Raw genomic sequence first — 26907 nt, 5'->3', positions numbered from 1 at the left:
TACATGTAATGTCCTATACAGTTTTTCACCGTATATAGTAGGGGAACTTACCGTTAACCATTTAACAGGTTTTTACTGTAGCATTTTTACAGTCTTTCTAAATTCACGGTCATTTTTTACAGTGTACAATAGAGTTCAGGGAACTTCCGGCACCTTAGGTGCTTGAACCCCTAATAATGTGGCTTAGCAAATGGTGTGATATGGGTTAAGACATACTTTTTTTGGGCTTTAAATAATGGCGCAGAAAAAGTAAACTTTACTTTAAGGGTCCGGACCAAGCACGCGCATCCATGTCGCACAATCAAACAAGCAAAAGATCAATGGAGCACGCAATTATTTAGATTAAACTGTTTAGTAATCGTTCAACACACCTCAACATGAATTCAAGCCGCATATTTCTATTACACAAAATTCTTTGTCTTTCCCAAAAGCGAGTCTAATTTGAACTTCACTGAAAGAGCACGCGCCTCTGTCACTCAACAAATCAACAGATAAAGGGAGCACGCATTCATTTAATGTACAAATCAAACCATGACTACAATATCAAAAACTGATGTGTCCGGTGAATATATGCAGGTTATAAGGTATTTTAGGCTTTTTCTCATTACCACACCTAGTCAGAATGTAACATGCATGTTAACAGTTTATCAGACATTAAATATGATCTGAAGAATCTTCAGAGAATCTGGAAATCTGCAGCATTATTCAGCATTTCTGCATTATTCAGGATGACTGGAAGATGTTAACTTGCCTCCACAGTTGACCACATTAAACAGAGGGATGTGAATCACGGTTGGAGCGTTTTGGCCTTTGAACACATAGAAGTCCTTTGGTTTCTTCCCTTCATCACTGGGAATGTTGACTTCAGGGAAAGGGATCTTTAGTTTCTTGCACGTTTTAGCAGCTTCTCTCACTGTCTGCAATGGAAAAATAGAGCGGTAGCACTTAATTAAAAGGCTTAGACAGACATTTTTGTTGAGAATGACGGTATTCACTTAAATCTCCCCCTTTACTCTATATTTCATCATGCACCAGGCAAGAAACCACCACTGAGATGAATGGGAAACTTGATGGATGGAGGCTCTATCCAGATATTACAGAACTCAAAATAAAATCTTTTGAAATGTTTTTCTTTCTTGTTTTTATCTTTTCAGATGATGCACAGCATTTGTAATTATCTGTCAGTGTTTTTGAAGTTCTGTATATTTTAGGTTATGGTGGCAACTATGAATGTCATCATTATTTAAAAAAATTCCATTTGTGTTCCACAGAAGAAAGAAGAGTTTATATATGGGATCAGAACAACATGAGGGTGAGTAAATGGTGATGGAATTTACATTTCTAGGGGATGTATTCTTTTAAATTAACTTTTTTGAGACAATGTGTGCATTATATTGAATTAAATAAGCATATACCGTGAAAGGATCTCCATCGCTGTAATCCAGAGCAATGATGAGGTCAATGTTTCGTTCTTTTCTCAGCACTGAGAAGTAGGGTGAGTTGATCAACAGTCCGGCGTCTATTAAATCTCTCGTCTCTTTTTGCAAAAGAGCGGCTGGCACTGATTCATCTACTCAACCATAGCTTGAAGTGAGTCGATTTATTATTCACAATGAATTTCCAGTTACCAAACGGGTCTGTTCTCACCTGTCATGTTGTGGAGGAAGTTATAATTCCTGCCCCAGATCCTCTGAGCAATGCATCTACAAAGATCAATGAAACAAATACACTCTTCAAAATTAGTTTTCTAAAACTCTTCAGTTCTTCAGCTCAGTAAATGGTTCTTAGGGTCTTATCAATAACTCCTGGCTGTATAGGGTTCTTAACTACATGGTTCTTTGCAGATTAAAAAGGTTTCATCACAGGATCTTCAGATTATCGTTTTTTAAACTTAGAAAAAAAAACAGTATTTTGAATTTTTATGGAATCTTTTGTGTAAAGTTGCAATCTCAGTTGCAGCTGCTAAAATGTATTGTGTAGTATAGGAAGAAACACCACGGATACACACCAGTCCATCACAGTGTCTCTAATATGATATAAGTGTCTCTTATATGATCACAGTGTCATATTAGAGACTGTGATGGACTGGCCATCAGTCCATGATGTTTCCCTGCCTCGCTGAGATAGGTAGATGGATCTATATTTCAACAAGACCAGATGAAACTTCTAAATTATCTAAGCTAACACAGTGTGTTAAAAATGTAAAAGATTGTATGACCAATCATTGTATGACCAACAAATCATGTAATAGGCCAAAAGTATTATTTAACACAATAAATAAGCTTACCAAACCTCCATCTCATGATGGTTTAACTTCAGATCAATTTTGCTTTCCTTCATGAAGTATTTATTGGAAAAGACAGATGCCCTCCACCAGTGTTTCTCTAATGAGGCTACGAAGTTTAGCTTTAGGCCCAATCTCTCTGGTCAGTTCCTGTCGGACTTTTCTCTGCCAATCCCTCTTCTGTTTCTGATTTAATTTTGCAAGCTAATTCGTCAACCTGTCGTCTTGATCCTGTACCTACTCCTCTTCTAAAACTGTGCCACTCTGTCATCTCTGCACCTATTTCTCATTTCATCAATGCATCTCTTACCTCTGTTCATCATTCCCTGTGCCACTTAAAACTGCTGCATTCACCCCAGTTCTCAAAAAACTCAACCTCAATCCCTCAGTTTTATCTAATTATCGTCCAATTTCAAATTTATCGTTCATTGCTAAATTATTGGAAAATACTGTACTGTTGCCTCCCAGCTTCAGTCTTTTCTAGTTGAAAATAATCTCTTTGATGCCTTTCAATCTGGCTTTCGTCCATTGCATAGCATTGAACTGCACTTGTAAAGGTACTGAATGATTTACTACTCTCTGGTGACTCTGGTTCTCTCTCTATACTTCTGCTACTTGACCTTAGCTCTGCCTTTGATACTGTTTCCCATAATTTACTTATTTCTCTGATGTGGGTGTTTCTGGTGCTGTTCTTTCCTGGTTTTCTTCTCTGACAGACAGTTCTACATCTCAGTGCAGGATTTTCAATCCCCTACTGTCCATTTGAAGCAAGGTGTCCCCCAGGGATCTGTCCTTGGCCCGCTATTATTCATTATTTACATACTCCCCCTGCATCAAATCTTGTACCGATATGGCTTTAATTACCATTTACATGCTGATGACATTCTACTCTATCTCTAGGCCTGCTCTATCCACTCCAATTGACACCATTTCTGCTTGCGTACATGAAATAAAAGATTGGATAACCTCTAATTTTTAAAAACAAAGCATGGCTAAAACCAAGATCATTATTGTTGGAACCCTGTCACTCAGTAGCAGCATTCCTAATTACTTTTCTTGTGAGATAGCTGGTACTCCTATTAGATCATCTTGTAATGTTAAAAATCTAGGTGTTATTTTCGATTCATCTCTCTCTTTTCAAGCTCATATTAACTCTGTCACCAAATCCGCATTCTTTCAATTAGGTCGCATTGCCAAGCTAGGCCGTTTCATTAGTGTTAAAGATGCTGAAAGGTGCTATATAAATAAAACATATTATTATTATAGCAGAATTTAATTTTGTTTGCAACATTTACAAGCCTTTTCTGTTTAACACTGTAAAGCTGCTTTTACACAATCTGTATTGTATAAAGTGCTATATACTGTAAATAAAGGTGACCTGACCTGGCTGTTTTTTTGTGCTTATCAGCAGTTTGGCCAAACTGCCTTTGGCCTCCAAAAAGGTCTGCAAAAAGAGGGGGACATATTACTATTGTTTACCTTTGTGAACATAAAATAGTACAAATATTTATTTCTCTAACAAAAAAACTCGATTTCATCGAAACTCATATTTCCATCACAGCCTTGTTTTCATTGCATCAGTTCAGATGTTATCTACCCTTGAAGTGATGAACAAATGTGATGAATAACTTCTTTTGTCTGTCAGAAATAAACTTAAAAACAAAAATGAACCACCCCTGAGAAATATTCACTGCAGTAAGTGTGACAACTAGCCCCAGATATTCTCTATATAAATTCTAGCACACTTTAGGAAAAGTTTACCGGTCAGCTTTGTTCTGGAGGACTGCTCAAGGGCAGAAGGGTCAGCATCCACAGGGTTCAAGAGCTCCTGGTAACATTCGTCTATAGACGACGGGGACAGGGAAATACATTGACAAATTAAACAAACATAAGCACACTGCAAAATGTCTTGCTTATATACACACACTACCAGTCAACAGTTTTTGAACAGTAAGATTTGTAATGTTTTTTTAAGAAATCTCTTCTGCTCACCAAGCCTACATTTATTTGATCCAAAGTACAGCAAAAACAGCAACATTTTGAAACATTTTTACTATTTAAAATAACATTTCTATTTGAATATATTTTAATATTTAATTTATTCCTGTGAATTCAAAGCGGAATCTTTAGCATCATTACTCCAGTCACATGATCCTTCAGAAATCATTCTAATATTCTGATTTTGCTGCTCAAAAAACATTTCAAGCTTTTGAATGGTATAGTGTATAATGTTACAAAACAGCTTCTTGAGCAGCAAATCAGCATATTAGAATGATTTCTGAAGATCATGTGACACTGAAGTCTGGAGTTATGATGCTGAAAATTCAGCTTTGATCACAGAAATAAATTAAATTTTAAAATGTATTCCTGTGCTTATAAGTTTATTCCTGTGTGTTTCTTCTTGTGGATATATTAAAATTCTTTGTGGATTCTCCTTCTTCATCAAACATGCTTAGCACTACCTGTGACAGATGCGTGTTGATGGAAAATAGCATTTTTAATCTGTACTTACAGACATTTTTCAAGTATTTTGACATGGTGTTTTGGTGTTAAATCTAACACCTCCCCTTATTTTCAACCAACTGCTTCTTCTTTTTCATTGTTCGTCTTCTATTGCATGACGAACTATTATTATTACTTTACATTGATTGCAATATACATTGAATTGTAATAGGGGAAAGACGTTTAATAACCGACAGTAGATTTGAGCCACCTGGTTTTTAGTTAACTCTATGTAACATGTATTGCATTTTTTTTGTGCTTCCATGAATTGCATTAATGCATTGAATAAAATAATTCAAGTTGTTCATTCCTTTTGAAAGAGTTTGTCAAGAAACCTTGCAAGTTCCTCACTGACCTTCACCGACAGGCTCCTGAGTGGTTCTTGAGGCGTTTCCTCCGGATTGATCTTTTCATTTTTACAGTGAATAGCAGGTGTTTCCCCACAACCAGAAGCAATCATACAAAACAATATCACATCAGGGCTGGTGATATATTTTTAGCAAGTGCTACAGGTTTATCCATGGGATGTTAACAGTTTTGAAGAGACCTTTTTAATACATACAGTCAAACCAAAAATTATTCAGACACTAGATATAATTTTATATATTTTATATATTTTTTTTACTAGTGGGTGCAGGACACTATAGTTCATTTATGTAAGTGAGAATAGCAAAATAAAGTAAACTGTGACATATTATTCCAAAACATTCTTCATACAGTGGACTACCTGATAAAAAAATGTGGCACCAAAAATTTGATTTCACACTTTGACCTGAGCGTGTTTTGTTACATACCTTTCTATCAACTTATCTGACATTATCAAGATGAATTTGTTCTGACACAGTTTCACTCTATATTTTATTACACATTTCTAAACTATAGCAAATAAACTGTGATAATGTGAGAAATGTTGAAGGTGTCTGAATAAATTTTGGTTTTACGGTATTTTTAGATGAGTCTGACACTTAATATTTCAGCATGTGGCTTGAACATCTGCTTGGCCACAAATGAAAGCTCAACAAATATTTGAATACATGGAACTAATCGATAAATAAACATAATAAAATTCTATACCTTGCTCCATTTTGTCTAATACCGATTTTATTTCAGGTACTGAAATAGCTGAAAAACAAAATCAAATGAAAACGAAATGACTTTTAAGCAGAATTAAATCTTCAAGTTTTACAATTCAAGTTGTACCTTTTATCCATTTCCAGGTCGCCTCTCCATCAGCTAAAGCACTGCTGCACATAGCTGCAGAAAACACAAGATGAAACAAACACAACGTTTCAAATAAATGAAACTAATTTTGTCCCTCAGCTTCCTGAACAGAGCTCATGGCAGAGATGTGTCTGTACTGAAGTATTCATTTCTGTGTGTCATAATGAAATAGAGTGCGCAAATGTGAACATATTACTCCTGTTTTAATGATTGTCAGTGCTCTGGAATAGCCTCCCCTTATCTCTGAGATCCCTGTCCTCTGTACATGAGTTTAAATCGAAGTTAACGTTTTATCTTCTTGCCTAGGCATTTAACAAATCTTAATTATGTTTTTATTTCATTATGTGTTCCTGCTTTCTCTCTCTCGCTTTATCTTATACTCTGTAAAGCACAGTGGTCAGCTCCTGGTGTGTTTATTTGTGCTATACAAATAAATGAAATGAAATCAAATTAAGTGAGTTTCTACAATGTCAATGCAAAATAAAGTTTTAAGTTGAAAAAATTATTTTTGAACATTTCCAATCATTCCCTTGGCTACATTTCAGTTTTTACTTGACAATTAGCTAGATGTCACAGAGAATATTCATGTGTTTTGTTCTATTATCTAATTTAGGTCAGTTCAATGTACAGCGTACAATATACACTGAAAGTTGGTATTACGAATAATAAATAAAGCAGTTGTTATATATTCCCTGTGTGTTGGTGTTTGGACTTTTGTTGAAGTGTCTCGCTGTTCCTACTGTGTCTGTTAGTTACCCTTGTGAGTTCCCTAGACAATTAAACATGCCCGCTTGTTACCTTGTTAAGCTTGTTAGCCGCTGTGGATATAAAGTATGTGTTGCATTCATGCCCTGTCATAATTATTTTACTTGGAGCTGTTTGCACCCTTGGACTTGTGTTTGTGTTTTTGTGGATGTTTGTCTGTTTCTCTATTAACCTACTCTTCTTTGGCTGCGCTCTCTCTGCATGCTACAGCAGTCCTGCAACAGAGTTTGTTACCTTGCAGGTACAGCATGTCCATTTCAGGCTGGTGTTTTTTCTTTGAGCCGTTGTCAAACTGGCTGCCAAAGTTGCAGGTTTCCACAAACGCTCCAGAGAGGGAATAACCTGCTTCATGTGGACTGATCTCAAACCAGGGGTCTGCAGACAGAAAACACCTCCATACAACAGCTGACACAAACACATTAAGAGTCTCTTTCAGACAAAAACACAGACCTCCTTCCTCACGCCTTTTGCATTGCTTGTCGATCACTGCGTAAATGGGATACGGGTCTTCATTGTGCAGGTCCCGCTGATCTGTGAGTGTTTGTTCATCGATCTGAAGAGAACATATTTTTTATTGTAGTGTTATGTTGTAGTGGAGACTACCAGGGCGATCACGAAAAAGTTTGATTGATGGCATTTGCTCAACATGTCCTGAGTATTTAAGTTTTAAAAACAAGCTGTAAATGTAAAAATTTAAAGGCACGTGAGGCAACATTTGGGGTTCTTCATATCGCTCCACTGGCAGAACCTTTTAGAAAGGGCGCTTCTCTGAGGAATGTACAAAATGAAGACAGTCAGCGGTTCCTCCACTGATACCATCCTAAAGAAAAGGCTTTGAGATGTTTGAAATAATGTGCTGAAGTTTGAGTTTACAACAGGATGTTTGAGGTTCTGCAGAAGGTTCCACCAGAAACTTTACTTCATTAAGAGAAGTGGCTCTTTCTGAGAGTAGATTTCATATTCGTTCTCATGAACGATGGTCTATTTTTAACACTGTCACTACTAGTGTTATTAAAGCAGTGAGTAAATAAAAGCTGTGATTGCTCTGACTTCTAATAATTTAAAAATTTCTCAATTTCTCGACATTTTAAAAATAGTTTTGCATTTCAATGTTAGAATTTTAAAATTCTTTAAAATTTAAAACTGTTCATTGCAATTAATATTATCAGCATGCAACAGCTGCATACAGGACTGCCAAATCTATTAATCATGATTAATCGCATCCAGAATAAATGTTTGTGTTTACATATTAGGCTATATCTGTGTGTACTGTGTATATTTATATGTATATAGAAATACACACACATATATGTATATATTTAAGAAATATGTGTGATATATAATATATAATAATAATAGACATAATATAAATCATTAAAAAAAAAATATATATATATATGATATGTATCTAATAATACCTAGTTATCGTTATCCATAAAATCCACCATAGGTCGACCTAAAAACACATGCACTTTAAAACTGAACATGACCACTTCTACTCTCAACAAGTCAAGGTGGGTTGTGTTATGAATAGTTACAGACCTCTTTCACATATGATGTGACAAACAGCACTGCCCAGAGGTCAGTCAAGCTGAAGAAGTCTTTCATGTAATATTTCTTCAATTTGGCCGATTTGTCGTCCCAGCTGACTCCTGGTCCGCTGAGTCTCTTGATGATATTGTCTTTCACGGTCTCTAGTTTGGTGGACCAGTCTGGTTCTTGGTATAAGGAGGCCATGCACCTTCAGAGAAGAACATACTGCTCTCATTTTTGACATTCAACTCAATTGAATCTCTGTGTGTTTGTTGTTTCTCAGGGTTCGTACCAGGTGGATCCAGAGACTCCGCTCAGATAAAGGATGCAGTCCAGAAGACCCGCTTTATCAAGCTCAACCAAGCATTCCAGCAAAGCCACCATGGCTCTTTGTCCTCCTCCAGAACCCAGTAATGCTATGTTTGGCACTTTATCCTGAAACACACACACCACTTAAAGCATAAACCTAAGGAAATAGTTTTTTCACAATCAAGAGAGTGAAACTTATGTTTGACATAAAAAAAAATAATTTATCCTGTTTAAGATCTCAATTGTATAGTAAAATTCCATTAAGTTTTATTGAGCAATCCTTATACACTATTCATATTATGAAGAATTTAAAATGGATAACTACATCCTAGTAATGCATTTTTTTTTTATAAATCTTAATAACTGGGAATGCACTATTTCAGATTTGTTCATAAATGTAAAAAAATGTGACTCAGTGTTTTCAATCACTGTTCCCATAGCATGAAGTAAACTTGAAGTTGATAGAAGTACACCGAGAGACACTATTAAGTTCAATAAACTCAATATTTATTGGTCTCTTTTGTAATTTTGTTATATTTAGACCTAACAACTTGAGTCATTGTGCCACATGTGCTCTATTATGTTGCAACATGTGGTGACGTGCAAAATATGTGGACACACGTGATCACATGTGGAAAATGTGAAATTTATGTGGTTTTTCTGTAAGGGAGAGTTATTTGTTGGTCATATCCATATAGCCACTTAGATATATGAAGTATAACGTAAGATGTTTTACCTGACTGCAGTGTATATTAAACTTCTGCAGGCATTGCAGAACTGTGTTTTTCCTTCTGGCTACAAACTCTTCCTCCTCCTTATTCAGAGAGTGTCCGAATCTCACCTCACTGCTGCAGCAGAGACACAGACAGACAGACAGAGCAGTGCTGAATTTAACTTCACCTATTTGAAATAAATATTCTAGATCTGAATACAATTTATTGTGCAGTTCATTTCAATAGTTTATTCTCTGAATTATCCAGTTTGTTATAGATGTTAATTGTGTAAGTAATGCAGCACAGTTGTTAGTGTTAATCTGTGCAGAATCACCTTTCCTGGGGTTTGGATGCACTCATCTATAAAACAAAAGAGTTGACATAAAAGTAAATCTTCTGAAAATCATTTGATAAACTCATGAGTCAGTTTTTCTTGTCAGAAGACCTATATAACCACAAGCGTTTTCACCATTGATAATAATCAGAAATGTTTCCTAAGCAACAAATCAGCATATTAGAATGATTTATGATTGATCATGTGACAGTGACAACTATTAACAGACAGCTTAGATCTTTGAGTTATCTCAACAAGTTAAATCCACCGGGATGTTATTCTAACAATACATTTTTAGTTGTGATAGCTAATTGCAACAATTAAATTTTATTTAAAAAATTTTTTTTTAATTGTAATAATATTTCACACTCTTTTTGAGCAAAATAATGCAGCCCTGGTATTTCAATCAGTAAATCCAGAGCTTGAGGTTCTTCCATCACTCAAATATCACAGCCATTCAGAAGCGCATTGCACTTTCCAACGAAATGAACAAGTTTATAATCTAAAAAATATTAAACCTTTTTAACATTATTAAGAGTACCTACTGAGTGACTGATAGCCTACCATCTTTGTCATGGAAAACACTTGTTGGTTAGGACTTCCCTTTCAGTTGGTCACTCTGAGTCACGTTGGTGACCGACGTATTGGGATCTCGCCTGAGAGCCCTATCATCTTCGAGTGTAAACTAAACGAGCCAATGCACATTGGCATGCGATAATTGCATCCAGCTGCTGCTCGTCACGGCACGAGCATAAGTACGCAGCAGGTGCAACGCATATTCAGCTTTTCGCTTCGGAGCCAAGCGGTTCTATCATTCTGCTCTGCCTGTTGTCTGAAGAGAAGTATTCTGACGAGTCAACAAGCGCTCTGGGGAAGAGGCTTCTTCAGCACTGGTGTTGGGGTGATGGCGCTGCAGCAGTGGTTTCCCCTGTGCGCTTCAGTAGTTCTGAAAGATCAAATTTCCCTAAAAGAGCAAGACACGGGTGTGACGTTGCGTCTTTTTAAAGATGTGTTTCTGGATGCAGTCGTTACCTGGCACCGGATGACAGTCACGATCATTGCCTCACGTGTTTGGGCATTAAGCATGCTGAGGCTGCTTTCTTGGATGAGTCATGCTCTCACTGCGGGAGGATGACCATCTCGGCTTTGCGGTCGAGACTCCAATACCTCAGGAGAGGTGGAGTCCCCTTACCTATGCCCCGATCTAGTTCTTCTTCTGCACCGCAGAAGAGGGCTACTTCGGTGAATAGACAGGGTGACTTGAGGGTTACAGAGGGGGTAAACCCGGCGAGTGAATCTCAGTGGGTCCCCCATTCCTCTAGCACACCGCAAGCTGTGGAGCTTCCAGGTGAACGTGCCGGTTCTTCTAATGGGGGACCGGCCGTTTCATTCGGTGCTCCTCTGGATGACCAGATGTCGATTGTGGCATTAGAGGGTGAGCTGGAGTCTGGGGATGAAGACTCGGCTGCGTTGTACCCTTCGGGGAGAGTAGCGTTGTCTGAGCCTGACCCAGAATTAACGGTTATGCTTTCCTGGGCTGCCAAGGTGGTCGGGCTCGAGTGGAGAGAGCCACCGTGTCCTGAGTCGTCTAGGTTAGATGATTGGTATCTTGGTTCTCAACCCCCCGCCCCGGTGCCTTTCTTCCCGGAAGTGCATGAGGAGGTGATCAGGTCGTGGAAGGCACCTTTTTCTGCCCGAAACCGGTCTGGTGCCTCCTCCTCCTTCACTACCCTCAATGGTGGGGCAGCCAGGGGTTACGAGGCAATCCCCCCGGTTGAGTGCGCGGTTGCGATGCAATTGTGTCCAAGGAGCGCTGCCACCTGGAGGGGTAACCCTCGTCTCTCATCCAGGGCCTGTAAGTTCTTGTCCGTGCTTACGGCCAAGGCTTGCGGTGCCGCTGGACAGGCTGCCTCCGCCCTGCACGCCATGGCACTCCTGCAGGTATACCAGGCCAAGGCACTAAAGGAGTTCCACGAGGGTAGTTCTGACCCAGGGCTGATGCAGGAGCTGTGCACAGCAACGGACCTTGCCTTACGAGCGACGAAAGTCACTGCGCGCTCCCTTGGTCAGACGATGGCCATGTTGGTGATCCAGGAACGCCATCTCTGGCTGAACCTGGTGGATATGCGGGAGATCAACAAATTCCCTATCTCCCAGGCCGGCCTATTCGGCGATGCAGTCAAGAGCTTTGACCAGCAGTTCTCGGCTGCCCAGAAACAGATGGAGACTGTCAAGCACATCCTGCCCCCGGCTGCAGGGGTGAGGCGCCGCTCGTCCAGGCCCCCCGCCAAACCAGGCGGCAAGCGTAAGAGCAAACGGCCCTGAGAGCTGCGGGCTGGGTGACACCAAACACGTTTGCTAGGTTTTATAGCCTTCGTGTAGAGCCAGTGTCCTCTCATGTACTCGCCTCGAGTAGCCAGTAAAACCAGAGGAACTGCTCGGTGTCTCGCTTGCTGCGCCATTCCCTTCTACGGACCAGATGCGTGCACTTATTCTGCTCTTCAGTTCAGTTCCCCACAAGGCGAACCCTGTGGAGTTCCTCGTCACCCTCGGCCTAACACTCGTAAAGTTGCCTGTTGGTTAACCCATGTGCTAGGCTAGGTGTCATATGTTGTGATCCCCACGGTGATCCCATGTGTGTATTCTTCCACGATACGGTTCGATTAAAAGAGAGTCCGGGTACCGTTGCTCTGTTTCAGTTATTTGTTCAGCCAGCTGTTGAAGCGCTGCGCTCACACACATGTCCGGAGGGATGTAAACATTCACAAGAATGAAAGAGGAAAACTCCTGTGACGAATGGAAAGTTTTAACATGTATGAAGAGCACCTCTAAATTAGGAGAGCACATCTTCTTTAGAGTTGTTATGTCTGAACACCAACCTTCATTTATGTAGGAACAGTCCAACGACTTTTGATTTCCCTGTTAACTCCATGATGCGATCCGCTCTGAACAGCTGGAAGCCCAGCAGATGTAGCGCATTATCCAGAATGGCTTCACTCAGCCAGGTTTCAGTGAAGCACAATGCAGCAGATTTTGAAAAGTCCTTGTTTGTGCAGGTGAGGAGAAGTAGTTCATCCATTTTGTTAGGAAGCGATCGGAGATTCGCTAGATGGATATATCAGAAACTGCGTTTGCAGATCTTAACCAGTGCGATAGCACGCTTTCCTCGTTTTCATCTGAACTTGTTTGAATAGGACTGCTGCCCCTCTGACTAGAACATCCAACAAAGCGTCTGGATAATAAAAAAAAACTGAATTTTTTTTTTGTCTGGTGTTTGTTGCCTTATGTCCAATAGTTGTCTCTGGTAAAACTGATAGTAAAAGAATGACTAGACACAGAACAAAAGAATGGGAGAGCTCCACACCGTGGCATCCATCTGTGGCGCCATCTTGTTGTTCTATATATAAATTACACTTACAAAAACAAGAAAAGGCTGCAAATTAAATTTTTTATTTTATTTAAGTATTTAATTATTTCTGAAAGTAACATTAAAATGCAACTTATACACCAATGCAACTTTAATTGTTTAATGGTAAATGTATTTATATTATGCTGTATTAAATAGTACATATACAATGGGGACCATTTGCACCAATAAAACAATCATATTATGTTCATTACTCCCACTCACATTAAACTTTAGCCTTAAACACTGTTATAATTATGAGGGGGTCCTTTGAAAATCTTCTTCCCTGCAAGGGGTCTCTGGCTCCAAAAAGTTTGAAAACCCCTGCCTTAAGCAACCTCCTAAGGTATAGTTCGGGGAACACGCCTAGAAAAGGTATAACTATGGTTAAGATGCGTATACCTTTAGAGTCTTCATAGTACACAAAGAGACAATGTTATTGGGAAACACACCCCAAGGCAGCAATTCAGGTGTCTTGTGTGTCAACATACCCCACAGAAGAGAAGGGTGGGGTGAGCAGTAGCTCATTAGCATTTAAAGAGACATACACCAAAACGGCTCTCCGTGAACAGAGCTGTTTTTGTCTATGGAAAAAGATAATTGTTTTACACAACAGTTGAGAAATTTTATCCAAAGTATGTTACAGACATTTCATGAAGACCCTAAAGAATCATACCAACTTGTGGAAAATGGGCATCCGATGTCCCTTTTAAAAGTTAAAAACTGTAAACATAAGCTATTGCAATTCATTTTTAATTTAATTTTACACTATAATTGAGATTACTTTCAAATATAACATTAGATAATGGATACATTTTTCACACTGAAATATGAATCCCTCAAATCATTTTTCACCATGATTGTTTATTTATGCAATTTTGGTCGTGTGCAGGTCATAGTTATTTTAAAGCTTATTACTGACAAATGTTGGATTCATTCATGCTACTGTTGTCACCTGCCAAGCATAATGACATTAAAATGTTAACTGCTCTTCTATTGCTGAAAATACCTCATCTACATAAAGCTTTAAAACATATACTCACAGTTCCTGCGGATCCTGAGTCTGCAGCAACAGCACCAGCACAGATTTGTGTGTGGGTGTGTTGGGGAGGGAGGTGCTGCACCTCACCTTTAGTAAGTTTGAGTGGCAGGCAACAGGTTGATCTGGATGAACTTGTTGATAGAACAATCTATTTACTGCATAAATACGGTGGCCGAGAGAGCTCAACACGCTGCAAATAGAAAAAACACCTGCAAATTAAGAAAACAACTTCATCAACTTGACAACACACGCGCTACAAGTGCTCACAACACAACCAAATAAAGAAATGCACTGCAAATAAAATTCTGCATGTCTTTATTTGTTTGCATTGTGAGCATTTGCAGCGCCTGCTGTCAAACTGATGAAGATGTTTGCTTGATTTGCTGGTGCTTTTTCTAGGGGGTGAGCAGTAGCTCATTAGCATTTAAAGAGACATACACCAAAACGGCTCTCCGTGAACAGAGCAGGTTTTTGTCTATGGAAAAAGATAATTGTTTTACACAACAGTTGAGAAATTTTATCCAAAGTATGTTACAGACATTTCATGAAGACCCTAAAGAATCATACCAACTTGTGGAAAATGGGCATCCGATGTCCCTTTTAAAAGTTAAAAACTGTAAACATAAGCTATTGCAATTCATTTTTAATTTTATTTTACACTATAATTGAGATTACTTTCAAATATAACATTAGATAATGGATACATTTTTCACACTGAAATATGAATCCCTCAAATCATTTTTCACCATGATTGTTTATTTATGCAATTTTGGTCGTGTGCAGGTCATAGTTATTTTAAAGCTTATTACTGACAAATGTTGGATTCATTCATGCTACTGTTGTCACCTGCCAAGCATAATGACATTAAAATGTTAACTGCTCTTCTATTGCTGAAAATACCTCATCTACATAAAGCTTTAAAACATATACTCACAGTTCCTGCGGATCCTGAGTCTTCAGCAACAGCACCAGCACAGATTTGTGTGTGGGTGTGTTGGGGAGGGAGGTGCTGCACCTCACCTTTAGTAAGTTTGAGTGGCAGGCAACAGGTTGATCTGGATGAACTTGTTGATAGAACAATCTATTTACTGCATAAATACGGTGGCCGAGAGAGCTCAACACGCTGCAAATAGAAAAAACACCTGCAAATTAAGAAAACAACTTCATCAACTTGACAACACACGCGCTACAAGTGCTCACAACACAACTTTCATAAAATAATTTTAAATTTTTTTTTCTTGTATTTCAATACGTTACTGAAGAAAAGACCATAAAATTACTGTATATTTTACAGTAAAAATTAAAAGTACAGTATACATACTATAAATACATTTACAGCAAGTTAAATGGTACTGTAATTATTAATACAGTACTTTTACTGTAAGTTTAATTTACAGTAAGTTACTGGCGAACTGCTGCCAGTAAGTTACTGTAATTTCTACAGGAAATTTTTAACAGTGAAGGCTTCATTAAAAGCTCTTGGAACAGAATGATCAGTGTAAATTGCTCTTATTTTGTTTAAAGATATAAAGTACCACCCTTCCAAAAGCTAGATGAGATATTTACTTTTCCCAGAAGACAAAATAAGATAAATTTACACTGATTATCCTGTTCAAAGGTTTTTACACCCCAATTATAATTCTTTTTTTTTTGAGCATCATGTTTGTAATAGTCGCATCTGAGTTCCTCAGTCATCCTCATTGTGAACAGATGGATCTCAAAAAATCACACTCAGTGTTAAAAAGGGTTCAAAATGTGCAGAAGATGCTGGAAAAGAAAATAAAGTTGTTGTTTTTTCTGAAGAACAGTGGTCAGTTTTACTGCTCAGGATGACAGCATTAAGAAACAAGCGTTTATAAACTTTTGAACTGGTTTATTTGTGTAAATTCAGTTATTAATATTGTCTATATGTGTCCATATATGGACTATACTGTATGTAAACATCTGTTATGTGAAATAGCTTATTGAGGGCAGTACTAAATAAAAACAACATACAAGTTTTACGATCCCTAGGCACTCTAGCGGTTCAGAAATAAACCTGCATGCGTCTTGCTGAAGAACAGTGTTTTGGTTGCACGGATGAATTGCGCGAATGTTGTTTTGACTAATTGTTGTTTTAAAATTAATAACGTTACATAAGTTTGTAACATCGCTAGTCTGATCAGGTCAAACGTTGTCAATTCTCTGTTAGAGTGCTATGCTAAAATATCATTGAGTAAGAAAAAGCCATCATTGGGTCGCTTTTAAAACATTTTAAATGTATAGAGTTCTAGCTATTTGAAAAGCTAAGTCAATGTTGATGATAGTTTTGTTTTGCTTGTAGACTTTGGGCGTTTCTATTTGGTTTGCCATTCTGCGTGGTCTATGTTTGATATTTCTCACTTGTTGTGACAACCCTTACAAAAATTTAACCATGGTTTTATTATAGTAAAATTGTAGTAACCATGGTTTTTTGGCTCAGTGATTACCATTTGTATAGCCACAGTTTTACTACAAATACCATGGTTAAACGATGGTTAGTGTAGCAAGACCATGGTTAATTTGTGGTTACCATGGTTTAACTAGGCTATAGTATCCATAGCTTTTTTGGTTTTATTTGTAGTGAATTTTCGTAAGGGAATTAACCTACAGCTACGCTAACCCTACACCAAACATGCGCCAAAGTAGCCAGGGCTAACTTTTTTTTAAATTAGGATATGATTAGTATTTGGCGCATTCCAAGAACTGCTTCATGAAGCTTCGAAACCTTTGTTTTGAACTAGTGCTTCGAAGCGCGTCCCCGTTGAAAAAAACAGCATATGCTGGTTAGGTATGTTTTGACGCTGGGATGCTGGTTTAAGAACCAGCAAAAGGACCAGCATAAACCAGCAAAGGACCAGCATAAACCAGCAATAGGACCAGCATAAACCAGCAAAGGACCAGCTTAAACCAGCAAAGGACCAGCTTAAACCAGCAAAGGACCAGCTTAAACCAGCAAAGGACCAGCTTAAACCAGCAAAGGACCAGCTTAAACCAGCAAAGGACCAGCTTAAACCAGCAAAGGACCAGCATTAACCAGCAAAGGACCAGCAAAGGACCAGCATAAACCAGCAAAGGACCAGCTTAAACCAGCATCCCAGCGTCAAAACATACCTAACCAGCATATGCTGGTTTTTTCAACAGGGGTATCAAACTGCCAAAGTTACGTGATTTAAAAAAATCTAAATTAAAAAATGTCAATGGTTCGTGGCCAGGGATGATTTCTGTGAACGGCAAACCAAACCATTGAACAAGATTTTTATGAGACATTTGTATAATTAAACATAATAATAGTAGCTAATGGTATCTTATTGGCCTACATTGATTTGATTAATTCACAGAAGAAACAAAACAAACCCTGAAAACTGATAAAAGAACCCAAATTATACAGACACTTAATATTTAATGGTATTAGATGATTTGTTAATTGCATTTAATACATTTCATAGAAATGTTTGCAATGGGTTTGTAAAAGTTGTATTTATGCATGTTTGGACTGAATTTTAGTTGCATTTACACCATTCCGACCAGCTGGTGTCACCAACATGTGGTGTTTCGAGCGCTTCGAAACAGTTATTTTGCGAAGCAAATGGTTCAATTAATTAAAAGCTTTGAAAAGCTTAGTTTCTCCTATCATGACATGCATGGGTGAATGGCATATGTAAAAAATTACCCACAAATTCCGTCCCGACAGGCCTAATATATAAACAGTTATTACAGGCTTAAGACAGACATGCATTTTGAAGATGGATTTATAGTTATTTAAATTTTGTTACTGTACACTCTAAAAAATGCTGGGTTAAATAGTGCTGGGTAAATTTTAAAATTTTAATTTTATAGCTACACTCTAAAAAATGCTGGACAACCCAATTGCTGGGTTTGTCCCTATTTTACCCAGCATTTGGTTGTATTTAACCCAGCATTTTTTAGAGTGTAGCTATAAAATTAAAATTTTGCACATCCTGTGAGGGGTTTGTAAAGAATTCTATGTGTATAATAGCCAGGCCTACCATGAAAGGATCTCCATCACTGAAATCCAGGGAAATGATGAGGTCGATGTCTCGTTCTTCTCTCAGCACTGAGAAGTAGGGTGAGTTCAGCAGCAGTCCTGCGTCTATATAGTCTCTCGTCTCACTTTGCAGAATAGTGGAGTGCACTGCTTCATCTAATCGATCACAGTGTGAAATGAGTCCCTTTTAGTATTCTCATTGAATTGCGGGTTTTTAGCAGGTCTGTTCTCACCTGTCATGTTGTGGAGGAAGTTATATTTCCTTCCCCAGATCCACTGAGCCATGCATTTACAAATACTAATCCCAGCATCTGTAAAACAGTTATACATTTTCTAATTCATTTCTTTAAACGATTCTCAGGTTATCAAGAACCATTTTGGCTGTGGACTTGATTGTTTCATTACCGCTTATTGTGTGTATGGAATGCAAACAATTAAATGCTGCTAAATCTATAAACCTGGCTACTGTTTATTGGTATTAATTTTAAAAAATTGACCCGTTTCATTTATGTGTGACTGACAAATATGCATCACTTAAGTTTATATATAAACCTGCACCCTAAAAGATGCTAGGTTAAATACAACGCAGTGCTGGGTAAAATAGGGACAAACCCAGCAATTGGGTTATTTTAACCCAGCGGTTGGGTTACTACCCAGAAGGTTGGGTTAAACATTTAACCCAACCTCTGGGTCAAAACAGCCCAATTGCTGGGTTTGTCCCTATTTTACCCAGCACTGGGTTGTATTTAACCCAGCATTTTTTAGAGTGTGGCTACTGTTTATTGGTATTAATTCAAAAAAATTGACCAGTTTCATTTATGTGTGACTGACAAATATGCATCACTTAAGTTTACTGTGTATTCCAAATGGATAGAAATTTTACATGCAATTCAAATAGCCTACATAAATCTTAAATTTAGGCCTATTTTTTTGGAAATTAGAGACAATTCAACTTACCAATGAGCCAAATTTTGATCCGACTACTCAAATCTTCGCACACATCTATGGTGAAACGTTTTATATACCGTTTTTCTGCTCTTTTATCAACAGTTTCCAGTGTTTTCATTGGATCAATCAGCTGACTTTTGCCTCCAGAGAGGTCTGTAAGAAAACAGGACATGACATGATTGAGTTATTATTACATATTATTGTAAATGCTACCTTATCCATATATTTTATATGGATATAAAATATAGTTATATATTTTATAGTTATATATTTTATATGGATATAAAATATATAGATATAAAATAGTTATATAAACAATTTTTAGTTTATATATGTACAAAAATGGACCCTTATGACTGGTTTTGTGCTCCAGGGTCACATATTTAGCAGACGCTTTTTTTCAAAGCACAAATGACCATTTTTAAATGCAGATATGATGTGAAATATGGCTTTTTTGACCATTCTTCACAAATCTGTTGTCATTGAACAGCAGGTTCTCACTGTGATGTATAATGCTTTACCGTTCAAATTTGTTCTGATGGATTTATCAAAACCAGAAGTATCTTCGCCATTCAAAGCAGAGATATTCATGTCCACAACATCCATGAGCGCCCGGTAACATTCGTCTAAAGATGGGGGGATTGGATCGTCTGAAGGGAACCCACGTTTGTCGGAGTCTGGCGGACAGGGCTCTGTAAAAGAGTGCAGTACTGCTTCGGGCGCAAGATCTGTTTCCTTCTCTCTTCTCATTGCTTCATGTCTCCTCTCACTCATCTCACGCTCTTCTGTCAATATATATTGAGTAAAGATGAACACATTGCAAAAAAACACTTTTTCCACATTCAAATTTATGATGTTACGATATCAGTTTTCCCACAACCAGAAGCAATTATGCTTAATGTTGTACTTAAATAAAAATACTTTAGTTCTTAATTAAAAACAGCTACTTAAATAAAAGCAGTAAGAAATGCTTTACCCTCTCTCATTGCCTCAAGTATTGTTTCGTTTTTAAAGAAATCTGAAAAACATAAAAAGGATGATAATAAAATAACAGCTGACTTCAAGCAAAATTCAGTCCTCAGAAAAAATGTTCACCGCTTATCTTTTGCCACATGGTTTTCTTAATATCCACTTCATCCGCTAAAGTGCTGCCGCAAAGAGCTGCAGAAAAACACAAGATCAACAAACTTGGAAGTGCAAAATAAACTGCAGAGATTTTGTATGATTGAATTGCAAACTTTTTAAGCGACAAGGATGTGTCTCAAGGCAATTTGTAATTATTTTATTAATTTGATTATTTTATAGACAATTTTGTTTCCCCCCTAAAACACCTTTATGGAGGAATAGATAGCTCCCAATGTGTTTTGAGAATGGTGTTTTAATGTCGTTTGAACAGTTAAAGAATAAATATAACTTGAGTAATAAAGAATTCTTTAGTTATTTGCAATTACGAGACTGTTTAAGCGTCAAATCAAAAACGTACTGCTATTGAGCAACTCTGCTACTCTGATAAACCATTATATAAAACAATTTCTAGAATATATGATGCTCTGATGTCAAGCCAGTTTTTAGCTGATCCAGATAAATCCAAAACTACGTAGATGGGAGCTGGATTTGAAGATAACATTACAGTTATGTAAAGCTTTATTACACTCCATCCGGATTACATAAATTTAACAACCCCTCTGCTTTAGATGTGGTACAGAAGAAGCTACTTTTTTGCATTCTACCTGGTTGTGTCCTAAAGTGAAAGTGTTTTGGGTAAAAGTATGTGACATTATATCACAGATCCATTAAATTGATTTTCCATTGGATGCAGAGGTATGTTTATTAGATCATTATACAACGGAGAGTTCCGGTGCTTGATTCTGATTGGCTGAGCCGCGTTCGAAGCTGTTGTAAATTACTCTACAAAGTAACATACACCTTTGTTTATGTTTGTCTGTTGCTCGGCAACCACTTTGTTGCAACCACAACTGTTTCTGAGGAGCTACATTGTTTGGTGGAAGAATACTGTTTTTATTAATATCATTACACTTTATTTGCTCTGTTTTATTTTGTGAAACCTTACTACGTATATGGAATAACCGTTTTATAAAAGCAATAAGCCCCGTGAAGCCGTGGTTTACAGTGAATTTGTTTTATGTAAGTTGATATTACAAATAAAGTGTTACCCAAATATTGAACTCCTCTGTGACAAAGCTTTTTACCTTGCAGGTACAGCATGTCAAATTCATCCTGATGTTTTTTCTTTGTGCCTTCGTGAAACTGGCTGCCAAAGTCGCAGGTGTCCACAAACGCTCCAGTGAGGGAATAACCTGCTTCATATGGATTGATCTCAAACCAGGGGTCTGCAGACAGAAAACATGTCCATGTAACAATTGACACGAGCACATTAACGTTTCATCCCTTTTCTTGCATCACACACAGACCTCTGCTCTGCTCATTGCTCTGTTTGCATTGCTTGTCGATCACTGTGTAGATGGGAAACGGGTCTTTCTTGTGCTGGTTCCGCTGCTCTGTGAGTGCGTGCTCGTCGATCTACAGAAAACACACATCATGTTATTGTATTATAGGGATGAAGCTTCATAGGACATTTTTACAGTGAGAAACTCAAGAGTCGAGATTCACTACCATTTCATTCTTAGGTGTAGCCTACTTAAAAGAAATATGACTGCTGGCTTAGAGAGAAATGTTCCATTTAAAACTTGAAGTACATCCTTTTTTGGAGATGTCCATCAGTTTTATCGCTAGGTTGGTTTGTTCTTTCTCAATTTAAAATGTAATATTTCTGTGTAGGGCTATGTAACCTATAAGTCTACTATAGGAGATGCTGGACCCTTTTTTACAAACAGAAATGTTGCATTGCCATAATAAATAACATTGTAAACCTATCAAAGTTCTTTCATATTTTAATTTTTTTCAATGTCATGTACATTTATAACACTTGTTTACCCTGGCATTAAATGTGACCCTGGACCACAAAACCAGTCATAAGGGTCAATTTTTCAAAAATTTGGTTTATAAATCATCTGAAAGCTGAATAAATAATCTTTCCATTGATGTATTTTTGGCGTAAAAGAAAAATGTATAATTTTGACCCATACAATGTATTGTTGGCTATTGCTACAAATATACCCCAGCGACTTAAGACTGCTTTTGTGCTCCAGGGACACAAATGACAAAATATGCAACCACAAAGCCCAACCTGTGTAGCCCGATTCACGAACAAATGACTGCTATAATGAACCAGTTCTTTTTAGTGAATAAAAAAAGAAAAGTCCAATTCAGGAACACTGAATCAACATCATTTGGCCACTGAACTGCAAGATATAAATAGCTTGTTTTCGGTAAAAATGATAAACTAACCTTCTCTATGCATCAAACTCAAACTATATTGATTCAGCAGTATTTGGAAAGACAGGCTGTAAATCATACCACCCTATAATTTTCTAAATTATGAATACAAATTAAACCTGAAAAATCCATCCCTGGTCATGAATAGTTACAGACCTCTTTCACATATGACGTGATGACCATCACTGCCCAGACGTCAGTCAAGCTGAAGAAGTCTTTCCCGTAGTAATATTTCTTCAGTTTGGCCATTGCGTCTGTCAAGCTGACTCCTGGACCTCTGATTCTCTCGATGATTCTGTCTTTCACGGTCTCTAGTTTGGTGGACCAGTCTGGTTCTTGGTATAAGGAGGCCATGCACCTTCAGAGAAGAACATACTGCTCTCGTTTTTGACATTCAACTCAATTGAATCTCTGCGTGTTTGTTGTTTCTCAGGGTTCGTACCAGGTGGATCCAGAGACTCCGCTCAGATAAAGGATGCAGTCCAGAAGACCCGCTTTATCAAGCTGAACCAGGGATCCCAGCAAACCCACCATGGCTCTTTGTCCTCCTCCAGAACCCAGTAATGCTATGTTTGGCACCTCTTTCTGAAATGCACAGACCATTCAAAGTATCAGAAGTATCAAAAAATTCCAACTTGGAACTCTTGCGACTTGCTTAGTCGTTTAATGGAAAATGAACTGAGATATACAGTAGTTTACAAACGTCTGTTCCCATCCCACAGTTAAATCCCGTGACTAACGTAATTATTTTTAAAAACTCAGGCGTGTCCAGTCTTGCTCCTGGAAGCACACTTTTCCTTTACAAATGTTTATTGTAAAAAGTGTGAAAGTTATTTATGCACTAACAGATTTTAGATAAAACAACAGAATGTAATGCTACCAAAGTTATCATTTTGATTGTGCTGAGCTTTTTGAAATGGTAAAGCATTGTAAGAACACATCAAAATGCTTGCTACCTAGGAATGGCATCGTTTTTCACAATGAAGAGAGTGACATTGATGCTTGACTGCTGATGTTCATCACCCAACACATCATTCAAAATAAGCATTTGGAAATATGAAGTATAACATATGATGTTTTACCCGACTGCATTGAATCTTAAGCTTCTTCAGGGTTTGTAGAACAGTGTTTCTCCTGCTGGCTACAAACTCCTGCTCGCTCCTATTCAGAAAGGGTTCGATTCTCCTCTTACCGCTGAGACAGACAGACAGATCAGTGCTGACCTGAACATGACTTATTTGATATATTTAGAAGATGTCCAATATTCTAGATTTCAATGCAATTAAATCTGAAGTTTATTCTCAGAATATAGCAGTTTGTTGTAGAAATCTGGGCAGGATTACGTACCTTTCCTTGGGTTTAGATGCACTCATCTGTAAAACAAGAGTCAAGTCAGTTTCTATCATTTAAAATGAATATTTTTGAGGATACAGCAAGTCAGAAAACTCTGATAGGCTGTTTTTAGAGAATTATGATAAACCAAAGAAACAACAGAGTAAATGTGAAAAACATTAATAGTATGCATGCGTCAAAGTAAATACAAATATTGTTTAATAGGGAAACGTAAATAAAGTAGAAACTATGTGTGAAATATGTGTTCCAGCTTAAAATGAAAACACTTTTGAATAATTTAACGTTTAAATAATGTGAAAAGCATGATCTGAAATATTTTTTTAAATTATTTTATTAATTTTAAATAAAATATTAGATGGCCAAAATACAGCTGATTACTTCAGACATCATGCAATCTTGCATCTTTATAGTTTTTAGAGTCAGACTGCTATTGGATCAAAACATCAGTATATGTTTCAAACATACAATTATTTATAGTATATTTCAATAACGTTGTAAAGATTGTGATGCAAAAAAAAAAAAGCAAAACTTTGTCACACTGAAAAATGGCTCCCACAGTTAAATCATTTTTCACCATCATTGTATATTTTTATGCACTTTTGGTAGTGTGCGGATCACTAATAAGGTTGTCGCATGCAATTTATAATGACATGAAACATTTAAATTGCCCTGACATTATTTATATAAGGCTTTAAAACATATACTTACTATTTCTGTAAATCGTGAGTCTTCAATACCACACCCAAAAAACAAGACGGCAGTCCTTATCTGACCTTCAGCCAGCAGATGCTCTTATATAGGGCTCTGAAACTACACTGCAAGTCTAGACATCATCCTGAGGGTGGGGTTATGAATGATGAATGACTCAATCATTCACTGAGACCAGGAAAAGTGTGATATTTCCTTGTATATTAATTATGTAGCCTCTCCTCATGCACCTCACCTAGCTTGTGTGGCAGAAAACAGGTTGTTCTGTTGTCCTTTTCAGTGAGAACAGGGGAAATCCTTCATGCTCATTACCAGCAGAACAGGCTGCAACATGGTATTGCATAAGGAAGTGCATGCATACGTAAAATTAAAGATTGCATGCATCGTCATTTATGGTGTGCCAGGGTTTGGTTTTAATTTCAATGGACAGATTTCAACTTTGTTTTTAAGAGATCAAATGTGAACCTTGACTGCAATGCAAGTTGCTTTGGATAAAAGCATTTGCCAAAAAAACAAAACAAAGAGTAAGAATTAGTGTACTTTAGTGCCAAAGAGACTTCAGAGAGATACATAAAATGTGATGTGTGAAGAAAACAGAAACATTAAAGATAAATCTCGCTTGTGAACAATGTTTTTATTGTTTAATTTTCATCAAGCTATAAATTTGTGAAATGGATAAAAAAAAAACATACAATATTACATACATTTTAATCCATAAATGTTTAGAATGTTGTCAAATATCATAAATGTTTCAAATACCAGGCATCCTATTCTGTGTTTTTGAAGTTCACAAGCTACCACTAAATATTGTAGAAACTTAATTTGCTGTAAAGTTGCTTTGCAATGATTTGCATCGTGAAAAGCGCTGTACAAATAAACTTGAATTGAATTGAATAAGAGTCATGTGTTCGTGAATCGGCTACAAAGGTGCTGTGTGTTTTTGACTTGCTGGATTCATCATTTGTTCATGAATAGTCTACATAAACTCGCTAAAAAGAACCATACATTCTTCCTGATTGGACTACACTAGTCACATAACATGATTGCGATGTGTGCAACCTTTATTTCGCATTACACAGTACTTTTATGCCATCATCACATTGAAGCACAGTCATGCAAATGTTTACATTTATACACACATTTGCGTTTTATGCACAGGGGTGGCAAAGCTTTTTCTTACGGACATACTAAACACTTCAACTGAAAAATGTGACATTAATGAAGCCTACCAAAACAGCAGTGGTGAAGGTAATGAATTGCAACTCACTTCGATGTCACTTTTCAAATCAGCATTGTGTAGTAAAGGAATTGTGACTGATGGTCCTAAAATAAGTTGACTATTAAAAAGAACAGCTGAACATCCGTTCACAAATAATTACTGGTATAAATGTACACATGCGTAAAAAGCACTAACTTGATGAGAAATATACGTTGTTTTAATAAGCAGAACATTAGTTACATAGTTGTTGTTTCCTAGATGCAAGTAATATTTAATTATTTAATCAGAAAAATGTGTCAACATTAACTATAACTGGAACATCATTTTACGTAAAAAAGAAAACTATTCAAACAAACGGTAATGACTTTGCCTCTTCATTTCAGAACATTGTGCACTCTTCAGATTCTCATTAGTTGTGTGCTTTTTTCCCAACGACCGCAGCAATCTGCTCCTTCAGTTTCTCTCTGTTGTTTGAGATGTTTTTTCCAGCGACCTCCATAAGATCAGTGATCATCTCAGCGCTGTAAGGGCCTTGAAAGGTGCGATATTTGTTCCTCCAGGCCTCAACTTCATCTGAAGAAATAACAAAACACTTAAATATATATATATTTTTTTTTTGTAGTTTTATTCAACTAGACAATCTTAACTTGCCTCCACAGTTGACCACATTAAATAGAGGGATGTGAATCACGGTTGGAGCGTTTTGGCCTTTGAACACATAGAAGTCCTTCAGTTTCTCCAGGTCTTCACTGGGAATGTTAACTTCAGGGAAAGGGATCTTTAGTTTCTTGAACATATCAGCAGCTTCTCTCACTGTCTGCAATGGAAAAGCACCAGAATTAATTTATTGAAAGGATTAGACAGAGTTTTCAGTTGAAATTTAATTTGTTATTGACTGAAATCATGAGGTTGAGATGAATGGGAATGCTGAAAGGATTAGACAGAGATTTCAGTTGAAATTTTACTTGTTATTGACTGAAATCATAAGGCTGAGATGAATGGGAATGCTGGCGGATGCTCTCTCCAGGTGTTATAAATAAATACCAGTTAAAATGAAAACGTATGCACTTTTGTTTAAAGGGGTCATGAACTGAGAAACCAAAGTTCTCTTGATCATTTGACACATAAGAGAGCATTGTAATATAAAAACATCCTGTAAGTTTCAGAACTCAAAACTTTGTCGTTA

The 26907-nt window shown here is 37.3% G+C and overlaps 2 protein-coding genes across 2 annotated transcripts; both read right to left on the bottom strand.

Annotated features, from left to right (window-relative positions):
• Window positions 1-719: 719 nt before the first annotated feature.
• Window positions 720-24571, bottom strand: LOC107719348 (cytosolic phospholipase A2 delta-like). The gene is made up of 14 exons (XM_016526746.1): window positions 24503-24571; window positions 23789-23814; window positions 23524-23635; window positions 22884-23026; window positions 22598-22799; window positions 21517-21625; window positions 21295-21435; window positions 20180-20245; window positions 20061-20102; window positions 19606-19869; window positions 19094-19237; window positions 18370-18447; window positions 18138-18292; window positions 720-917 (listed from the first exon to the last, which is right to left on the bottom strand). Exons 2-14 carry the CDS (start codon window positions 23812-23814, stop codon window positions 720-722), a joined length of 1680 nt encoding a protein of 559 aa, XP_016382232.1. The 5' UTR covers window positions 24503-24571.
• A 1451-nt stretch (window positions 24572-26022) lies between these two features.
• LOC107719347 (cytosolic phospholipase A2 gamma-like) lies at window positions 26023-26538 on the bottom strand (the record flags this gene model as incomplete). Its single annotated transcript, XM_016526745.1, has 2 exons — window positions 26023-26294; window positions 26373-26538. Coding segments are annotated over 2 exons (330 nt in total), but the record flags the coding sequence as incomplete, so codon positions are not given.
• Between the last annotated feature and the right edge of the window lie 369 nt (window positions 26539-26907).

The sequence above is a fragment of the Sinocyclocheilus rhinocerous genome, unplaced genomic scaffold, assembly GCF_001515625.1.
Source record: "Sinocyclocheilus rhinocerous isolate Xijiao unplaced genomic scaffold, SAMN03320098_v1.1 scaffold1803, whole genome shotgun sequence".
NCBI classification, from domain to species: Eukaryota; Metazoa; Chordata; class Actinopteri; order Cypriniformes; family Cyprinidae; genus Sinocyclocheilus; species Sinocyclocheilus rhinocerous.
The sequence above is the reverse complement of the archived record's forward strand: the minus strand, read 5'-3'. Positions and strand labels throughout refer to the sequence as shown.

Excerpts from the sequence above, each read along its gene's own strand:
- LOC107719348 (XM_016526746.1), bottom strand. The coding sequence starts at position 23,814 with ATGAGTGCATCTAAACCCAAGGAAAG. Across the intron at positions 20,103-20,179 it reads CATGTGGCAAAAGATAAGCG|ATTTCTTTAAAAACGAAACA; the intron begins GTGAACATTTTT and ends TATGTTTTTCAG. Across the intron at positions 18,293-18,369 it reads CTTCCTCCACAACATGACAG|ATGAAGCAGTGCACTCCACT; the intron begins GTGAGAACAGAC and ends GTGATCGATTAG.